This window comes from Mixophyes fleayi, chromosome 1 (genome assembly GCF_038048845.1).
Source record: "Mixophyes fleayi isolate aMixFle1 chromosome 1, aMixFle1.hap1, whole genome shotgun sequence".
Lineage (NCBI taxonomy): Eukaryota > Metazoa > Chordata > Amphibia > Anura > Limnodynastidae > Mixophyes > Mixophyes fleayi.
Genome location: NC_134402.1, coordinates 194,023,162 through 194,042,722, shown reverse-complemented (window position 1 = coordinate 194,042,722; position 19,561 = coordinate 194,023,162). Strand labels below are relative to the sequence as shown.

The 19,561-nt window shown below is 40.1% G+C and overlaps 1 protein-coding gene across 1 annotated transcript in view; it reads left to right on the top strand.

Annotated features, from left to right (window-relative positions):
* Positions 1 to 19,561, top strand: part of AP3D1 (adaptor related protein complex 3 subunit delta 1) — a 150,093-nt gene that overhangs the window by 107,525 nt on the left and 23,007 nt on the right. Inside the window, 3 exon segments of the mRNA XM_075204709.1 lie at positions 3,072 to 3,176; positions 13,493 to 13,657; positions 14,892 to 14,939. Of these exon segments, the coding sequence (XP_075060810.1) occupies positions 3,072 to 3,176; positions 13,493 to 13,657; positions 14,892 to 14,939 (318 nt within the window).

Here is a 19,561-nt window from a genome sequence, read left to right as displayed (position 1 = left end):
ATATGATTATAACATCATAAAGCCAAAATAGAGGCTAATGTTTTATAATAGCTTCAGAAAAATCGGATGTTCATATGGCATCCACTTAATAACAATCATATATTAAGATAATTCTATGATTGTATAACATATAGTATCCCTATACAATCAAAAAATCATCATTAGAAATTCCCATAGGATCGTGATTCAACAGACACGAGTAGTCTGAAAAAGCAATCACTTTCACATGTGATACGGCTGCTTGGAATATTAACTTTATTAATAGTTAATAAAGTTAGAGGCAATCTATTGCAGAATCCCGGTAAGGCTGAAGGTGCCAGACCCTATGAGCTAGTTGTCTTTGAAAAATTAGAGGTGTGAATCATGCAGGGCAGAGCGAATGCCGACGTGCGTTTCGCTTATAAAGCTTTGTCAAGGTAACCAGAGTGTCCAGGCAGTAAGTTTTATATAGCCGGAGGGGCGAGCCCCTTCATGACGTCACTTATTTCGGCCAATCAGAGATGTCATTAACTGACCGTGATTGACAGCATTCCAGTCCAATGGGAGGTGCCCGCATTGCATATATTCCGCTTCCTTAAGAAATCATTGGTATTTATCCAATGAGGAAATAACATTTGTAAACACAGAACGGTTTCGAGTTATCAGTGATGGTAAAGGAAAAGATAATTGGCAGAAATAAACTAAAGATATATTAAAATAAAGAAAAGTTTGCTGTGGTTTAGTGATCACAGCAAAATACGTTATATTGGAGCAAATCTATTATACATAAGTCCATATGCATCCGGAAGGACTTCTCGATATCAAAAAAACTGGTAGTTAATATATGTATATGGATAGAATTTGGAAAATACTTGCTAATGCCTCAAGAATTTATTTGAAAAATAAAACATAAGTGACCATGTTTATTTTTGTTATTTTTATTCCATTTGTGTTTTAATGCTATAGGTACAGAATTCAAAATGTGAAATTAATTTATGATGGGTGCATAAGACATCATTATTATGATGCTATAAATGCTATAAATAGAGGCAAGGCCAAATAAAGTCAAACTAATAATGGTGAATAAATAATAAACAATAAGAATAATGTGAAGACATAAACTAATAATTTTAGGGTGGTAACAGGTGTATGAGAACAATTTAAAAAATATTGCTATTACAAAAATGCAGAAGTTTAAAGCACGTGGACATGTTAGACAATAAATAGCCCCCATGGTATTACAATTCAAAAATTGTTTAATCTTCCATGGTTTCTTATATTAGTATATTCCTTCTTGGGAATGGTAAATTAGCAGGCTTTACACATGCTATTTAAGAAATCCTTAGGTCTACTGTTCATTTTTGTAATTGGACTCAAATGATTGTGGACTAGACGATCCTTTATATTTTTGTCTCTCCAACTGATATTAATTTAATTTTATCATCCAAGTCTTGACGCAAGTCCTCATCAAAGAGCAAAATATGCCAGTGCGCTGAAGAATTGTAGTCGGATCTTTCCACTCGGCACAATAAGTACCGATCAATTTGACTTTTGAATTGTCTTTTATGTATCTGGTATTAGGATAAATTAAAGTTTATCTGTCTCTTGAGACAATAGCATTCCTAGCACTCTGTATCACTTTCCTGCCATAACCTCTTTGTCTTAATCTCTCTGTCAGTTCTTCCAATGTTTTGATGTAAGTCTCATTGTTGGAACAATTCCTCTTCATTCTTAGGAATTCCCCTTTTTGGGATTCCTTTAACGACAGGGGGAAAATGAGCGCTGAAGTAATGTAGGATGCAATTGGTCGCTGTAGGTTTTCTAAAAACATCCGTTTCAAGAGAGCCATCCCCAGTTTTTATAGATAGCTAAATCTAAGAAATTAATCCCTGTTTCGTTAATCTCAGAAGTTAGTTTGAGATTAAATTTATTTGTATTGAGGATTTGGGTGAATTCATGAAAAAGATCATCGCTTCCATCCCACAGTATGAGGACATGATCGATGTATCGTAGCCATAAAGTTATATGGCCAGTGTACATCTCCTGTTCCTCTGTGAATACCACCTCCTTCTCCCACCAGCCAAGTTCACATGTCCCCATTGCTGTGCCCTGTACCTGCAGATAAAATCGTTTGTCAAAAAAGAAATGATTTTTGGTTAGCACAAATCTCAATAGTGTAATTAAGAAGTCATTAAACTCCGTTCTTACATTAATATACAAAAATTATTTCACTGCTGCGAGTTCCTGGTTGTGATTTATGTTGGTATACAATGATTCTACATCATATGAGCAGCTTTGCGGACTGCTAAGTGGTCCTTGGTACATGCTTACATACTTTTACAACATTGTATTTAAAAAGTCCAGTATTTTTGCACTGTGACTCTGTGAACCCAGTGTCCACCTATTGCATGAATGAGAACTGGATTTTTATGCTTACTCTAAATAATTAAAGGTAAGTATACATATCCTGTGGGGTTTTTTTAAATTAACTCGACTACCCTGCGTAGTGCAGCTTAGTACTGGTCTCAAATTATTTGTAAAGGTATAAGGATGTCAGAAGGATTTTGACCCTGTGCAGTGGTAGAGTTTAGTGCTAAAGTCTGTCCCACTAATTAATGTTATTTTGTCACATTAATTTTTCTGAACAGTGAGAATGTACCACTAAACAGGCAATCAGTTTCTCTTGTTCTTTACCAAAAACCACATCCATTTTGTCTGCAACACAATGAGAAAACTCTGATCTTTACAAGCCCTTATGTCTAGAAGGTTTTTGTATGTTTATTATTTTAAAATATAAAATCAGGGGTGTGATAAGTGTGGAGACTTTATACATTATTTTTGTGGCTCTGTCCACATTAACCAGTGGTAAATGATTTGTCACACAGTGCCACTTTTGTCTTCAGCTTTTTGGGGTTTTTCATGGCCGCAAATGTAGTTACATGGCGGCTGAAGGGATTTTAAGCATAAATGTTGTAAGATCAAATATGGAAAATTATCTCATTACATTTTTATTGTTACTTTTAAAGTCTGCATACACATGGAACTAAAATTATAAATATTCACAGAACAAAATAACATTTTCTTTTTCACAGATCCCTTCAACACAGAGCCTTCCTGAAGTAATTGCACTTGGAGAGGAACCAGATGAGCCCAAAAAAGCAGATGAGCAGGGAGAAATAAATGAAGAGCCAGAGAAGGTACACAACACTACTGCATCATTGTTACACAATTAATTGTAGATAAGTGTAATCTGACTAATTTTATACAATGTGGAGGTTTAGTAATCCAGAAAATCCATATATCCAGGTCTGAATTACTAACTTTAGTTGAACACATTAGAGTGGCATCTGAATATTGGGAGGGAGGGGGCACAGCTTTGGATGCAGGGCTCATTAGAGCTAGAATTTAACTTCATTGGTTCTGTACGCCTCTAGCTTAAGGCTTGCGGACGCAGAATCAAGTTACCCCCCTTTTCAAGAAATGTGTTTTGTTTTTTTTGAGTTTTTTTTGGTTTGTTTGTTTTTCCTGCATCCTAACTGGGGGACACAGCTTGGGTTTATATAATGTTGCAGGAGCTGGCACTTAAGGGTGCTGAACTGAAGCCCCACCCATCTCCCAACCTCAATGCTCTTCAGTTTAATTTGAAGTGCCCAAGGAGTTGGGCAAGTTTCTATGGGGCTGCCTATGGCAGTCTGATTAGTTAAAAACGGCTCAGGTACTGGATTCGCACAGATGGATTTTAAATCTCCAGGGATCCAACCTGGTTCCTAGAGAGTGTTTTTTCTGGATCTCCTATTCAATGCCAGGGAGTTTCTTCTAACAGACAAGGACCAGACCCTCCATATATTGGTTACAAGAAATCTGGCACTGGACATCCTTCGATTCTGCTATGCATAATCTCCACCTTCGATGCATTACATGCAATATGCCAGATTCCACTCTGTCCTTTCAGCTGAATATTTAGGGGAGGTGCTTGAGGTCTAGCCTTCGGTTGGTTTGCACCTGTCTCAGGTGGTGGATGAAAACAGACAATTTGATTAAGAGACGGCAATTTTCCATCCTCGTCTGAACCGTAGTTACTTGAGAAGTCGGTTTTAAAGGATAGGGGGCAGTGATGTTACACCTTCATTTGCAGGGTCTTTGGTCCAGGGACAAAGCCAAATTCTCAATCAACTTTCTGGAGCTCAGAGCAGTGATGGTGGCTCAGTCGATCCTGCAAAGCAAGCCCACCAGGATTCAGTCTGACAATGCCACAATGATAGCATGCATAAATCAAGAGGAACCAAGAGCTTCCTTGGTGATGGCGTAGTTTCTTCCTGCGATATCCGCTATGTACATTCTGCGGGTGGAGAATTGAGAGGTGGATTTCCTGAGCAGACACTCCATTCTCTCAGTAAAGTGGTCTTTTCATCTGTGAGTACTCTTGTCTGTTGACGTAGAGTACAGGTCAACTAGAGGTGGACTTTGACTTCCCGGCACAACCATTTTTCTGTTCCAGCACTAGGGATCTGTTGGCAGCCCTAGTGGATGTCGTGAAGGCACTGTGGAATTTCAGGATGGTCTACCACTTCCCTCCAATTCTAATCCTACCTTGTGTCCTAAAGGCAACTAAGAGGAAGATTGACCGCAAAGAGCCTGGTATGCCGACGTATGGTGGCAGGTCCAGGGTGGATTAGAGCTTTCCTTAGGACAAAGCCATCCTTTCAGTCTAAAGTAGTTTCTAGGTGTCATTTAAATCAGGACGTTGCGACCCTGACATTGCTCCAAGATTAACCTTCAGAAGAAGAAACATTGCTTAACTATTTGGATGTTGTTTCATCATCACCATGTATTTATATAGCGCCACTAATTCCGCAGAGCTGTACAGAGGACTCACTCACATCAGTCCCTGCCCCATTGGGGCTTACAGTCTAAATTCCCTCACACAGGCACACTAGGATCAATTTGTTATCAGCCAATTAACCTACCAGTATGTTTTTGGAGTGTTTAGACTATTTATGTTACTAGGACTTGAGTTTAGAAAATGGATGAACTGTTGGTTCTCATATGATCGCAATTGATGTTGGTCTGCGTTAAAGCAAACAATTGATGCTTGGATTACTTTGGTGACTCTACAGGCTTACATTGTAGAGTGGAAACCTTTTCCTCAGTTTATAAGCACATTCTACCAGATTCATGAGCGCCTTCTGGGCAGCATGGCATGGAGCTTTAGCTGAGCATCTGTCTAGGACAGCCACCTCCTTCCCAGTTCCTACACTCACTAAGTTCTTGTTTTTGCTCTTTCTCGTCTTCTGTCTCCCTTATTCTGCGTGTCTTTTCTCTGGGTTCTTGTTTTCTCTTTTTTTCACTTTTCTTTTTTCTTTTACCCTCTCTGCCCTGTTCTCAAAAATATTTAGTTCCCAATGCAGAGGGTATATAAAAGGGGGAGAAGTTTCAGAATTGTTGAAAAAAATTTAAAGTGCCAATATGCCTGTCTGGACACTCCATACACCATTTTCTGTATCCCCCAAGAGATTCAAAGAAAAGGATTTAACGAAAGGACAAAAATCCTAGTTTCATTGTTTGTTTAGTGCAGGCCTGTCCAACCTGCGGCTCTCCAGGTGTTGTGAAACTACAAGTCCCAGCATGCTTTGCCAGTAGACAGCCAGTTGATAGCTGGAAGGGCATGCTGGGACTTGTAGTTTCACAACATCTGGAGGGCCGCAAGTTGGACAGGCCTGGTTTAGTGTTTATCAGCTATCTTGGTATTGGGACTTTAGAGCAGCCAAGATGCTTCCACAACTCTGTTTATGCAGTTTCTCTGGCTTAAGTCTTGGTTGGTAAATGATACTTCCAAACGATCCTTGTATACACTACCTCTTTGAAGCTTGAACTGGATAAGATGATCATGGAGGCTAGGCAGGAAAGCTCCTTTCTCAGAATAAACACAAACAAGATATCTTCTGCCACAAGCTCTCTTCACTTCTTTGGCATTAAACAGTTATGGGAACAATCCTCATGGCTGCAGGCAGCCTCCTCAAAAACACCTCAGTTTAATTAAGCCATTCTGGACTTCTAAATGAAAGAATGTTATAGCTTGTGATCGCTATTTGCTAATGCCAATAGGTATGCAAAAGTGGTGGGGCTAGTTTTCCTTCCATCAGTTACTCATGATCTTGCCCAATGTTGACTCCTTGGTACTCGGTGATCAGTTACAGATATTGGGTATCGCTTTCAGAGCACATTCTGAAATGTTTCTTCCTCTCATGTATTTCCAGAGACCTGGAGCTCAGAAATGCTTTCTCTATGACAGCAGACCTTGAAAAGTCATCTTTTTTGTGCTGGATTATAAGGAGTTGCAAGTTTGCTCCAATCTATTTCTGGTACCCAGTCGCAATGATTCCTTCCAGCCTGTGTCTGATCTTTAGACCCTCAACAAATGAAACAGTGATTTCAGATTCAGGCGTTTTTGGTAGTGATCTGGGCCTTGAGGGATGGAGAGATTGTGGGATCTATGGATATGCATGTATTTGGTGAAACGTCTTGTTGTTGCGCTCTCTAACACACACACAGTGGATTTACAACTCTAATGCAGACTGAGCTGTCTGTTGCATTGTGGTTCTGTTCCTCGACCATGTGCAGGTCAGGAGCTTGGGGACTGATTACCTCTTCCCCCCCCCCCATCCTATATGTCGTTGTTGATCCCAAATTTTTATCATTAACATGCTTTACAGTTTCTTGGCCAGTTAATCTACTTGTTCTCTGCTTATTAATTGGATTATGCTATAGTATCCATACTTGGTTTTCTACAAAAACAAGGTGGCCCTTCATATGGTGCCTTTGTTCCAACCTAACGTGATCTCTACTTTTTACTTCAATCACGAGTTCATGTAGCTATTTATCTGCTCTATTAGGGAGAAGCAGGGCAACATGGGGGGGAGGGGTTATAGGAAGGATTCCGTTTATTTTTCTACACTGCACTGTTTCCTTGAGTGACCTACATAACCATCATCCGGTCCCTCTATACTCTTAGAGAGAGAAATTTAATGGTAAGCACAACATTTCCATTTAAATTCAATTATATGACTTTTTTTTCAGATTTAGATGAATGATCATAAATACAATTGTTACAGTTCTCAGTGTAAAGCTGGGTACACACTACAGGGTTCTTGTCCAATAATCTGCTTAGCCAGCCGACATACGACTGCTCGTTCGAAATTCGGGTTAGTGTGTATAGTGACACGATGGGCAAAAGTCTGCCCAAATGGACGATTGTCACCTCATTTGGTTGGTCGTACCGTTCAATATTTTCGGTCCAATTACCTTTCTGTTGTGTCGTATGTATAAGTTTTCGACCAATCCACGACAATCCTCCGATACTTCCTCGACCTGAGGGGCGTATGTATATAAATTTGTGATGCCTGTACTAGTCCCACGTGGTGCGGTATCCGCACATCAGACTTGTGTTTTGTATAGATGTGTATTGCACCTGTCTGGTTGCAGACCATTACACTTGTATAAAGCACGTGTGTTATTACCCTTTGCATCTATGTTGGGAATCTATTCATAGTTACACTTTATAAACTTGTACCTTTATAAACTATTCAACTTATAAAGTCATATTAACCTTTATTAACTAATATTTTTAAAATATCCAGAATAAACCACACAGTGTTGATGCAAGGTCCTTCTCCAATTTCCGTTCATTCCTGCCTGGTACGTTGAAAGTGGTCTCTATAAGCCCATTATAAATCCCAGAAAGCAACCCTTTAGTTAATGGAGTATGTAAACACATGTGCTCAAAAAAGTATCTGGAGAGCTTCGGGGGGGGGGGGGCGGGCAAAGATCTGACATAGAAGCCCAACTTCTATTGGCAACCAGGTCTTACACCACCCGCATTCATGCTTTTAGCTAATGCTTGAATTGCTGTGAGGAGTTACCGCGAGGGAAGCATGGATTGCCCCAGAGGGGAGTCAGGGGTGAAATGAGAGAGGACAATTTGTTCTTAACCCGACAGGAGTTATGTATGTGGGATTTTAATAATGTGATTAATGAAACTGTTTATAGATGCCGGGAGCTAAGGACTGTAGTTAATCAATCTGCCTCACCCTTCTCTGCCTTGATAGACGAGTTGGGCCTAGTGAATATCTGGCGCCTGCTGCATCCAGAAGTTGGACAATTCTCTAGTTTCTCCACATCATATAATGCATTCTCAAGAATTGATAGAACTCTGTTGTTCCGCTCTCTAGTTAGTGCCAGCGGTGTGTGTAATAGAATATAAGGAGGGATCTCCAACCACTCGCCTCTCCTCCTGTCTGTTGACTTTGCTATTACTAGGTGTGACTGGATTACTTATAAGTAACTTATGGTATAAATTTATTTAAAGAAAATAGCGCAGGGCGCTTATTTATATAATTACAAATGCACTTATTTTTGATATTGTGTATATTTTGGTATAGGAAATATTTATTTCTGAGGCCAGGGGGAGAAAATTAGTTTTTTCTTTTTTTTTTTAACCTTGCTAGTGGAAATGCATTTTTTCTGATGCATATATCTGATACAATAAGCCTTTGTTTAGGAAGTGTTTGTGTATCTTGTTGTCTTGTTTTGGGTTTTGCAACTTTTCTTGGAGGAATTCTTTTATTTGTAGGAAATGTGTATTCTGCAACTGTTAGAAGAAAGGACCCATGTTAATCAGACCTTTTGATGTGTGAGGGTTTAGCACCCGAGAGCATAGGAAGGTTTAATTAGACTGCTGTTAGATTTTCTCTGTGTCTGAAACAAGGTCCAGGAAATCACAGCAAAGTTTTATGATATCACAGATAAGCATAAATATTGTTAGCTTTGCATTGCATGTAAATCCATGTTTGGGTAAACAAATTGCATCCTGATTCTAAAAATAGCCTGTGAGGCCATGTCCAAATCTGTATAAAAATCCCTGTCTTGTATTGAAAAAAAAATTCTGATTCCATCTGACCTGAGCAATGGTACCTTCAATCAGTGTGACTGCAAATAAACATCACTTGCTTCAAAGACCTGCTTGAAAACATCTTTCATGCTGAAAATCCTGTGACATACAGATTAGACACAAAATCTAATCCGATCCTGGCTGTTTCTGAGGTTTGATGCCAGCATCCATTACCACTGCTCTGCCCCGCTACCCAGCAGCTCTGGCCAGAGGGGATCCATCCACAGTAACCCTGATCCATAGGAGGAGGTCAGGAGTACCAGCCCAGGTACACCAGTAACTGGGTACATTAGCAGTGTCTGTTATCCAGAAGAAACCTTGTTCTGGATGCCGGTACAGGAGTCCAGTGGTGGCAGCACTTGTAAGCCCCTCCTACTGCGGTGAGAGGGCGCGTTTGGGTTAACGAGAGGGAACGGTGGCAAAGTAAGACCAGCCAGTTCACGGCAACAGCAGACAGGGTGGCATAGGCGATCCATCCTGTCACACTAGGGGTCAGTCCTTCTGGAAACTGAATCCTTATTGGCTCTCCCTGATGGGCACGGGAGCAACAATGGTGACTCAGTGGGAGTGATTGTTTGTGGATAACTCTGAGACAGTAAGGACCTCCGATACTCTGGGATGTCTTTAAGGCCTTTTTGATGGGTACACTGATAACTGGTGTAGCAGAAATAAAAATGTTATCTAGAAATAGAGAAAAGGAATTGAAGTAAACCTGTAAATTGCTAGAACTGCAATCTATAAATGGTAGAACCGAATCTACAAGGCGAGCATGGCAGCCAGCACAGAGAAAGTGGGTCGACTATGTTTTTGACAAATCCAACTGTAAGCTTTTCTTCTCAAAACATGTGCAAATATGCTCACGGTGACAGAAACGTGAGGGTGGAGAAGGCTGACATGGCCGTACCAATCATTTGTGATGATAGTGGGGTTAAGCGGTTTTTGATGCCAGATATTGTTAAGGTCTTTTACAATTATTATACTAATACATACAAGTCCCAGGTTCATTAGGATTTGGCTGCCTTGCAGGCATGCTTGGATACGGTCTCTCTCCCCATGCTCTCTACAGATGGTAAGGAGTATCTAGATTATCTGTCACTCTAGAGGAAATTGACACGGCTATCGACATTCCCAAATGGTAAGGCCCCTTGAGTGGATGGCATACCTATAGGACTGTATAGAAAACATCAACCCTTTTATGTGTCCAGGTGGTTGGACACATTCAGTGAGCTTTGTGAAGCCAATTCCCTCTCCCCTTCTATGGCGGAAGCAGTAGTGGTTGTGCTGCCTAAATCAGAGATAGATCCATTATACCCCTAGTCTTATCGCCTTGTCTCATTGTTGACAACTGATGTAAAAATACTGGCTCTGAAGTTGAACAGGGTGGTATTGGAACGGATACATCCTGATCAAACAGGATTCATACCAGGCAAGTCCACATCTATTAATCTTAGGAGAGTGTACTGTTCACTCTCCTGCAGCTGTGGTCGCCTTCTTCAGAATCCGAAGTTGTGGTGTCCTTGGACGTGGCAAAGACGTTCGACTTGGTGGAGTGTCCGTACCTGTGGGAAGTGCTATCTCGCTTTGGGTCGGGTCCAAAATTTCTAAATTGATTTAAGCTCCTATACTCTCACTCAGTATTATGAGTGTGCGTTAGTGGTTATCTATTTTAGCCATTCTAATTGGAGCAAGGAACTGGACAGGGTTGCCCATTGAATTTGCTGCTGTTTGCACTGGCAATAGAGCCTCTTGCTTGTCTGATCCGTCATGATAAACAAATTAAAGGATACAGGGAGGACAAAGTGGTGTTATACGCCGATGATATGTTGCTGTTCCTTTCGGACCATGATATCTCCCTAAGAACTCTCTTGTGGGTAGTTGACAGGTTTGGGGGTTTCTCCAAGTTATTAAAGTAATTCTATTGTTTTCAAATAAGCATTGCATAGGCGATTGTGTTGTGTTTTCAACGCACAAAGTGATTTATTTTAGCAGATGTAAATAGTTAACAGTTCAATACAAGATTATAATATAATACATTACAGTACAGCCAATACCAAAAGATACATACATACCGCTGCGCTACCACAGGCCCCAGTGCACAGTATATCTGTTTAGAATACTGTGGTCAGAGTAGACTGAGGCTAGTGGGGGTGAAGCTATGATTATATATACAGTCAGTGTTAGAGTGAACAATAGAGATGACGTGGCTTGTTTCTATAGGTCCAGACTTCAGATGGGTCCAGGGTAAACAGGTCATAGACTGGTTCAATCTAAGGAATCCAAAGGTGGGGGTCATCTCTCCAGGGGATGAGCTCTGTTCTTCCCGCCTGAATCTCCAGTTACAATTAGTCTATTAGCATTTTACGGTCAGTATCCTATTAAAAGGTTTATTCCCTACCATCAATAACTAGTGTATGCAATGTGCGATCTCTTCGCCGAATGCATCGGACAGCTGCTGATGTAAAGGGGATTAATATGATATCAGACATGACACATTTCCTTTAACCTGAACCTTAAATAACACTGAAGTGTACATTTAATCATATTATATAAACTAAATACCATCTGCTCATAAATTACAGTGTAACGGAACCAATATGAATTATATAAATAACTAAATGATGTAATGCGAGTGTGTACGTGCGTATTTTACCTTGCGATCGCCGTATGCCACTGAGTGCAATCGACCAATAAAATAATATTAACCAATATACTTTCGTTCATCCAATTATGCGACTTCGACAAAGTTAAAAAGCAATTTGGACAAATCCAGCATGTTTCCATTGGGTTCCTGTGACACCATTGAAAGATCTCCAATTAAAATGAACACCTAAATTAAATTAAAATATTTGGGAATATGGACAACCAATACCCCATCAAAATATGCAGAGTTGAACTTGCAACCACAAATCAAATCGAAAATTCATGTTTTGAGGAAGCTCCCGCTCTATCTCTGGCAGGATAAATTTGATTAAGATGGTGGTACAGCCAAAATTTTTATATATACTCCAGCAATCACTCATATATATCCCACCTTCCACCTTCGTAGCATTGACCAATACTTAGTGCTTCCCCCTCCTCAAACCATAGAGACCAAGGTCAAGCTTAACTCTCTCTGCAGGTTTAGATCCTCTGGTGGCCTTGCGTATCCTAACCTGAAATTATATTATATTGCCTCTCAGTTAGCCCATCTCAATCATGGGTCTCTGATCCTGATTACCACGGCCTACATTGGGAATTAGTGCGCCAATTTAATACTAACCATATGCCTTTACATTCACTGCTGATACAAGCAATTAAGATTTGGACAATTAGTAATAAAATGGTGGCATATACTGACACTGACCCATGCACACCCATTTGGGGGACAAAGAAGTTAAAGGAATTGGACACAGCGTTAGTGTCCAGGTGGTGGTCCCGATTTGGTGTAAAGTTGCTTGGTCAATTACGACATGGGTGTTCTCAAATCCTTTGATCAGTTGTCTAGGAAATTTTCCATACCTAAAGCAATGTTCTTTTCTTACCTCCAATTGTGACTTGCTATAACAACACAATTTAAGGGGAAACCACCAATAATTGTTATAGCCCCACTGAGAAAGCTCTTGCAGTCCCTTGGTCACAAGGGATTGATTTCATACATTTATTCACATTTCCTATATGAATCTACAGTGGGTGATTTGGATGCCTTGAGAAACTAGTGGGAAATAGATGTAGGTCCTCTAACTGATAAGGGCTGGATGATTGGTAGCTTTTGGCATCTTTTTTGGCAGTTCCCACACATACAAACTTTTCTGGTGCTGGGTTACTCACCGTATTCAAAAAACTGGATTTGAGGTTCCTCTTCGGTCACCGGCCACATGATTATTTGTGCTGCATCTAAAGGGTAAGGTCAACAAGCTGACATAACTCTATATTTCTCAATTGTTTATGGTGGCTAAAGTCAGCATAGCCAGTCTAGCAAGTACCACGATAAAAAAAATTGTAAAGCTTTGGTCAACACTAACTATATAGGACACGAGAGGTTTGTGTATACCAGCACACAGGCCCTAAAGAAATTTGAGACCATATGGGTATAGGTGGCTTGAGTCCATACGCACTTGCTTCCCCGAGACGGTGGGTTCCGAATGCTTAAATCTATAGGTCCCCAGGTCATACATGCATTGTCCAGTTGTGCCACTATGGCTCATGGATAAACTATGCAGGCCCTGTATGGATATTTATGCGTGGACATATTTGATTCATGCTCCTTGACGAGTTTAGCACATATGATGTGATTTTGTGATGTACTTAGATGGATAATTCTCCTGATTCTGTGTGTTATACTTGCGATTTCTTTTCTTTGTGTGTTTTTATTTTTGTATGTTTGTATTATTGAAATACCAATGATAAAAAAAACTTGAATTAAAAAAAAATAAAAAATGATCAGATTACATTTGAGTAAAATTACTGTGTGAATACAGACACTTCAGAGTTTTCTTACAACTGAAAATGTGGACAACATATAATGATCATAGTGCTATACAAGTTTTCTTATGCCTTTTTTTTTCTTTTTTTTGTTAATGGTGACAGAAGTCTCATCGCCATAAGAAAAAACATAAGAAGGAGAAAGAAGAGGCTAAAGAGGATAAGAAATCCAGAAAGAAGAAACACCACCGTCGCCATAATGAATCATCTGTAGATGATCATACGGAATCTGTTCATAATGGAACCTTGGATGAAGAAGAGCCCCTTCCGGTGAGGTGTCAAGGCACTCCACTGCTAAACAATAATGTGTGCGGCAAATATAATTGTTTAAAATTTGTGGAGTAATAAGAAATAAAATGATAAAGCTTGGTTAACTGTAAAAAGTGGATCTATACAGATCTACTATAATCTAACCCTCCACCCCCTTTCTTATATGATCTTAATTTTTTTTTTATCCTGGAGTCTCACACAGTCAGAACTCTCTTTATCTAACCAGTTAATATATTAAAAACTTTGTTTTGGACTGAAATGTTTGTTTCATTTACGTCACTCAGTGTTCTGCCCAGGACCTATTTCCCGGGTGCTAAACCTGTCTGCTTTTACATGCCACCTGGCTCTTGGAGTCCAAAGGGGTCCTATTATAATAGAATATACCTTTGTTTATCCTATTATAACACACTATGTGAGCACTACAGCCTGCAGAGTATGTTAGACAACTGACCACCAGTCACACCAGTCCAGACAGGCAGAGGTTCAGGTGCCAGGCATGATATTTAGTAAATGTGTCCAGGTCAGCCAGCAAGCAGGCAATAACTGCAAGAGTCATTATGAATAAGTGTTGGCAATAACCTCCAACATATTTTTTTATTATTATTATTAATGCAATCTATTACACTGCCCTCATGCGGCTACTTCTTAAGGCCTCCTGTCTGTCAAAGTTTTCTGGAGAGAATGCTGTTACTGTAATGGATGATTATATCATGGAAAGCTAGTTTTTTCAACATGGAATGAACTAAACTTTTTATTAAAGGATTTACATTTGCCAGTTCCTCATGCTAAAATGTAATAAGTAAAACAAAATCTTATTATACCTGTTGTAATTGGAGGAATTAAAGCTTACTTACCTGTCACATAAGGTTGTCCAATTACAAATGCGTTTCTGACAGTAATTTATAGGATGGATCATAATCCAGTAAGACTGGGATATAGGGATCAGTTTGAAAGCAGGACTGGACGTTTCAAGCTGTCCGAAGTACCGGGTTGATGTGATGCAGTTGAACGCTTCTGTTATACTAGTACTATAACTACATCCACCAAAGTTCTATATTCTTTTTTTTTTTTTTTTTTTTTTTTTACCCAAAATCTGATGCTATAGCCCTGCCTTGATTTTTAACTAAAATTTGATTATCAATATGTCATGACAATGACTTATATAGTTATATAATGTTAATATGGTGATATTACGTTACATTAATGTGAAAATAATATATTTCCCTTTTTTCAGCCAATGTCCAGTTATAGCCTTTTGGCTGAAAACAAATTCATCAAGATGGTGAGTGATTAATTGGTGAAAATGAGTAGTGATATACAGGATTTTCTGTGCAAAGATCATGTGACATTAGATATATCAAACATGACATTCCTGTGGTATAACTTTCACACCCCATCCCTCTGGTTTGTAGCTTACATGCCACACTGTAGAATTTCTGTGATGAGAACTTATTGTGTAGGGCTGTAGCTATGCTTTAACTGCTCAGTGCTTAGTTTGAGTGTCATTATTTCACTGCAGTATTCCATCAGAAAAGCCCTGCAGCTTTGCAGTTGCTCTCCCTGTTATATCTTCTGTTTTAAAACCAGCAGAGGGTCAGGTATTATTAGCACATACGCACTCTGCTGACTACTCAAATATTGGCTTTCTGTTGTTCGCTCACACCACCAATGATGCTATCACTCCTGAACTTTATGATCTTCCTTTATAACTTTAACTTGTGCTAAATGTAGAGGCCTTCTCCTACCTGCTACTTTTATGTGGGCAGTTACAGTCAGTGTCTGACTGGGGCATGAAGGGCCCACAGGGGGAATACAATGGTAGAAGCCCACCAGAGGTAGTGTGGCAAGCCCACGAAGGACAGCTAGCACCGTGATATATAAAGAATGCAGTGTGTATATAAAGAGTACACAGTCTTGGCCTGTCCCTTAGATTGGGCAGAACAGTCACCAAAAATCGTGATTGTCCCACTAGACTCAGAACATTTGAAAGACTATCCTGCTCCTACTTGTTCTTTCTTTCACCACATGTGGCTGCTGATTTCTTTAGTTGCGGCTTGTCTAGATCCTGGAATGTTGGGGGCCCTATTTGGAAAAAAATTAGCACATTTAGGAAATGTCAACCAACCCTGGCGTTAAATCAATAGCACCCACGGTTAATAATAAGACCTTCCTCCATCCCCAACATTAAAGTAATTGTATTCCCATTTAATAAATCTATTTCCCTCCCTCCAAACAGCCCCAGCAATAAATTAATAGTATTTACATTTAATAAATATACCTTTTCATACCTATTCATATTCACATTTAATAAATAGAACTCATTCTTCCCAAACTCACCCCCACATTCAATTAATAGCCTCCAAACCACCCCATCTTAAATTAATAGTCCCCTCTATTAAGTTACCAATCGCACATTTCAGTGCCACAAGCCCCCTGCCCTCATACTCGCACACCACACATTACATTGCCACAAGCCCCCTGTGCCATCACACATACTACATTACCACAAGCCCCCTGTGCCATCACACGCACATACTACATTGCCACAAGCCCCCTGTGCCATCACACACACATACTACATTGCCACTTTACATTAACTAAAAAAATTACAGCACAGTGCCAGTTAAAGAACTTTTATTGATCCCTAGTATGTGTACAATGTAAAAACAGGGATCAGTAGACTTTTTCAAGTGTGGTAACATGCTTTGAATGCACTAAAATGGAAGTCTTGCTTATAGAAGATCTATTGGGGAAATGAACAAACTGATGAGGGGAAATTGTGAGCAAAAGAGTGCCACAACACACACGTACAGTATGATCGAAATTGGGTATGGGGAGACACAATCAAATGGGTTTTATTTTTACAAGCAATGAAAACACAGGTTGGTGCACAGGTGCAGCAGTTGTGGGTAATGGCCCTTAATTTTAAATGTACTATGAATACATTACAATTTAATGGAGAAAAACATCATCTTGGAATTAAGATTAGCATTTTCACAAAAAAATAGCTACTTTGTGCACAACTAAATTCACCGACCATAATGTCTGAGTCCAGTCGGTGCCTCTCGTGGTGTGCGTCTGCCTATGCTTCTGGGTATTATGGTAAGTAAAACATTGCTGACTTTTGCTTGAACATCTAAGGTACAAGCAAAATCAGCCATGTTTTGGTACTGTAACATCCCGCATATGTTTCTACAGGCTCCCAATTTCATTCCCTCTTTAGAACGTATGCAATATACAAACAAATTCATTAGATGGAAGTCTGACATAATTTAAGCTAAATGTTTACTCTCCCTCACCCTATCTGGGGGGACACTGAGACTTTGGGGTTGAGGTGAGCACACAGTAGCTAAGCACTTAATATTTGACTTATAAGAAACTTGAGCAGCTCCTCACTCCTAACACTACTCTATCTGCAGTTGCGTTTAAATTTAAGGTGTGTGTCCTCTGAGAAACAAAGTGCCTGACTGGTTCCCTCCGCACCCAACTCCGGCTGCGGTGGGAGTCCATCTTCTATTGTTCCGGAACATGTTGAAAGCCTCCTCCCAAGACCTGTGGGTAACAGGCATTATGGAGAAGAGGGGTTACATCTTTGACTTTCAGTGTCCTAAGCCCAAATGATGTTTTTGCACCTGTCTTCTCAAGGAAATGTAAATTTGGTAGTGCTCCGGAAAACCATTACCTCTCTCCTTTCCTAAGGAGTAATCACCTCCATCACACAGAAGCAGAAGGCTCAGAGGTTTTACTCAAACCTCTTCCTTGTCCAAAAGCCAAACATCTCATTTTGGCCTGTTATGATCTTGAAGTCCTTGAATACCAAACTTTAAGTGAACAGGTTCAAGGTGGTGTTCCTAAGGTCTGTTATCAACGGCATGAAGGGCAACACATTTGAAGTGTACATAGGCATTAATGACATATAACCACAAAGATGGTCTCTCAAAGTGGTTCAGTATGCCAGGTTCCACTCTTTGCTGTTTCATCTAGCCATCTTGAAAAGTGGTCGAGGTCCTGTCAACGATTGGTTTCTCAGCTCAGGTGGTAGTTGAAGGCTGCCTTTTTTCTATTATCAACTGGACAATACGAACGATGTACAAAAGTCCTCAGTGATGAAGAGCTGTGACATTGCACCTTTGTTTAAAAGGCCTTTATTCCAAGGATGAAACTCATCAATGTTTTTCAGCTCCAAGTGATTCTAAACACTCTAACAGGAGCCCAGTCTGTACTGAAGGGCAGCCCTGTCCATGTTTAGTCTGTGGGAGCCTGTCTGAATCTAGCATGGGCAGAATGCCTTGTGACAGCAATTTCTGTTGTTTACATTCTGGGTGAGGGATATTGAGAGAGCCATTTTTTTTTCATAATCCCAGGGGAGAGGTCTCTGCACCAGCAAACTTAATATCTCCAAATGAAGAGATGGGGTTAGCCGGATGTCAACTTGTTGGCCTCCAAGCACAAAAACAAGGTACCCATTTTATGCTCCAGAACCAGGAGTCCATTGACATCTCTTGTGTATGACATGATAGTTCTGTGGAACGTCATGTTAGTCTATCCCCCCCCCCCAATTCCAGTGCCCCCTCGCATCCTCAAGAAGGCCAAGAGAGAGGAGCTTCCGTGTGATTCTCGTGGCAACAGAGTGGCCATGAAGAGCCAGGTACGTCAACATTCGCCGGATTACTGCAGGTTCGGTATGGCGACTTCCTCTGTGGGAAGATCTTCTGCCACATGGTTCTCTCCTACAGCAGGACCTTTGTATGGCCTTAATGGCATGGCTGTTGAAGCCATTATTTTGACAGCCAGTGAATTGTCTGAAGAAGTTATATAGACTATGGTGAAAGCTTGAAAGCCAGTTTTCTGCGTTGAAGACTTATCCTTTTCTTTGCGAATGCAGGGTGTTCGCACAAAAGTTTTTTTTTGTTTTTTTTTCTCTCATGGATTGACTGAAGTGGCCTTAGTCTTCGTTCCGTTAGGGTTCAGTTTTAGGCTCGGTCAGTATACTTTCCGAAGAAATTTGCCCTGGTTACAGTGGTTCAGACATTCTTGCAGGGTGTTTTCTTTTTGTTTTGTGTTTTTTCGATCAGATACATTTTTATTGGTTTCCTTGTTTATGTCTGTCTGCAAAAACCAAACACATCCGGGTGTACGAATAGCATAAGACCTGCACTTGTGTTCCCTCACCCACACACCAAAGGGATAAACTGTAACACTTTCAAAAAGTAATATAATGAGTTGTAAGCAGGTCATTTCATAGCAGCAGTGGCTTAGTGTTTAGTACTTCTGCCTGACAGCGCTGGGGTCATGAGTTTGATTCCTAAACATGACTTTATCTGTGTGACGTTTGTATGTTCTCCTTGTGTTTGCATGGTTTCATCCCACACACCAAAAACATACTAGAAAAATAGGGTAATTGGCTGCAATCAAATTGATCCTAGTTTCTCTGCTCCGTGTGTGTGTGTGTATATTTGTATGTTACGGAATTTAGACTAAGCTCCAATGGGGCAGGGACTGATGTGAGAGAGTTCTCTGTACAGCGCTGTGAAATTAGTGGCGCTATATAAATAGCTAATGAGGATCACATTCAAAGTTAAAAAAGTAACTACATTACACCACATCAGAATAGTCTTAAGACCGCTAAAGTTAAAGATAATTGTATAATGAAAGTTGGAGTTGAGATTAAAGCTAGAGTGTACATGGCAGAGTCGCCAGGTTAGAGCCCCCTCTCTCCCCTTGCTTAGAATGAGCTAGTCTGAGTTATCCAGATCCACCAGACGGGCTCTATACCTCGAGCTAAACCAATGGGACCAAATCTTCTGAAACTTACTCTTAGCCTTGCTACATGTATAAATGTATTTCTCGTGTTGCAAGGTCTCATTAACAAGCACTCTCCATGTTTGAAAGTTAAATGCATCA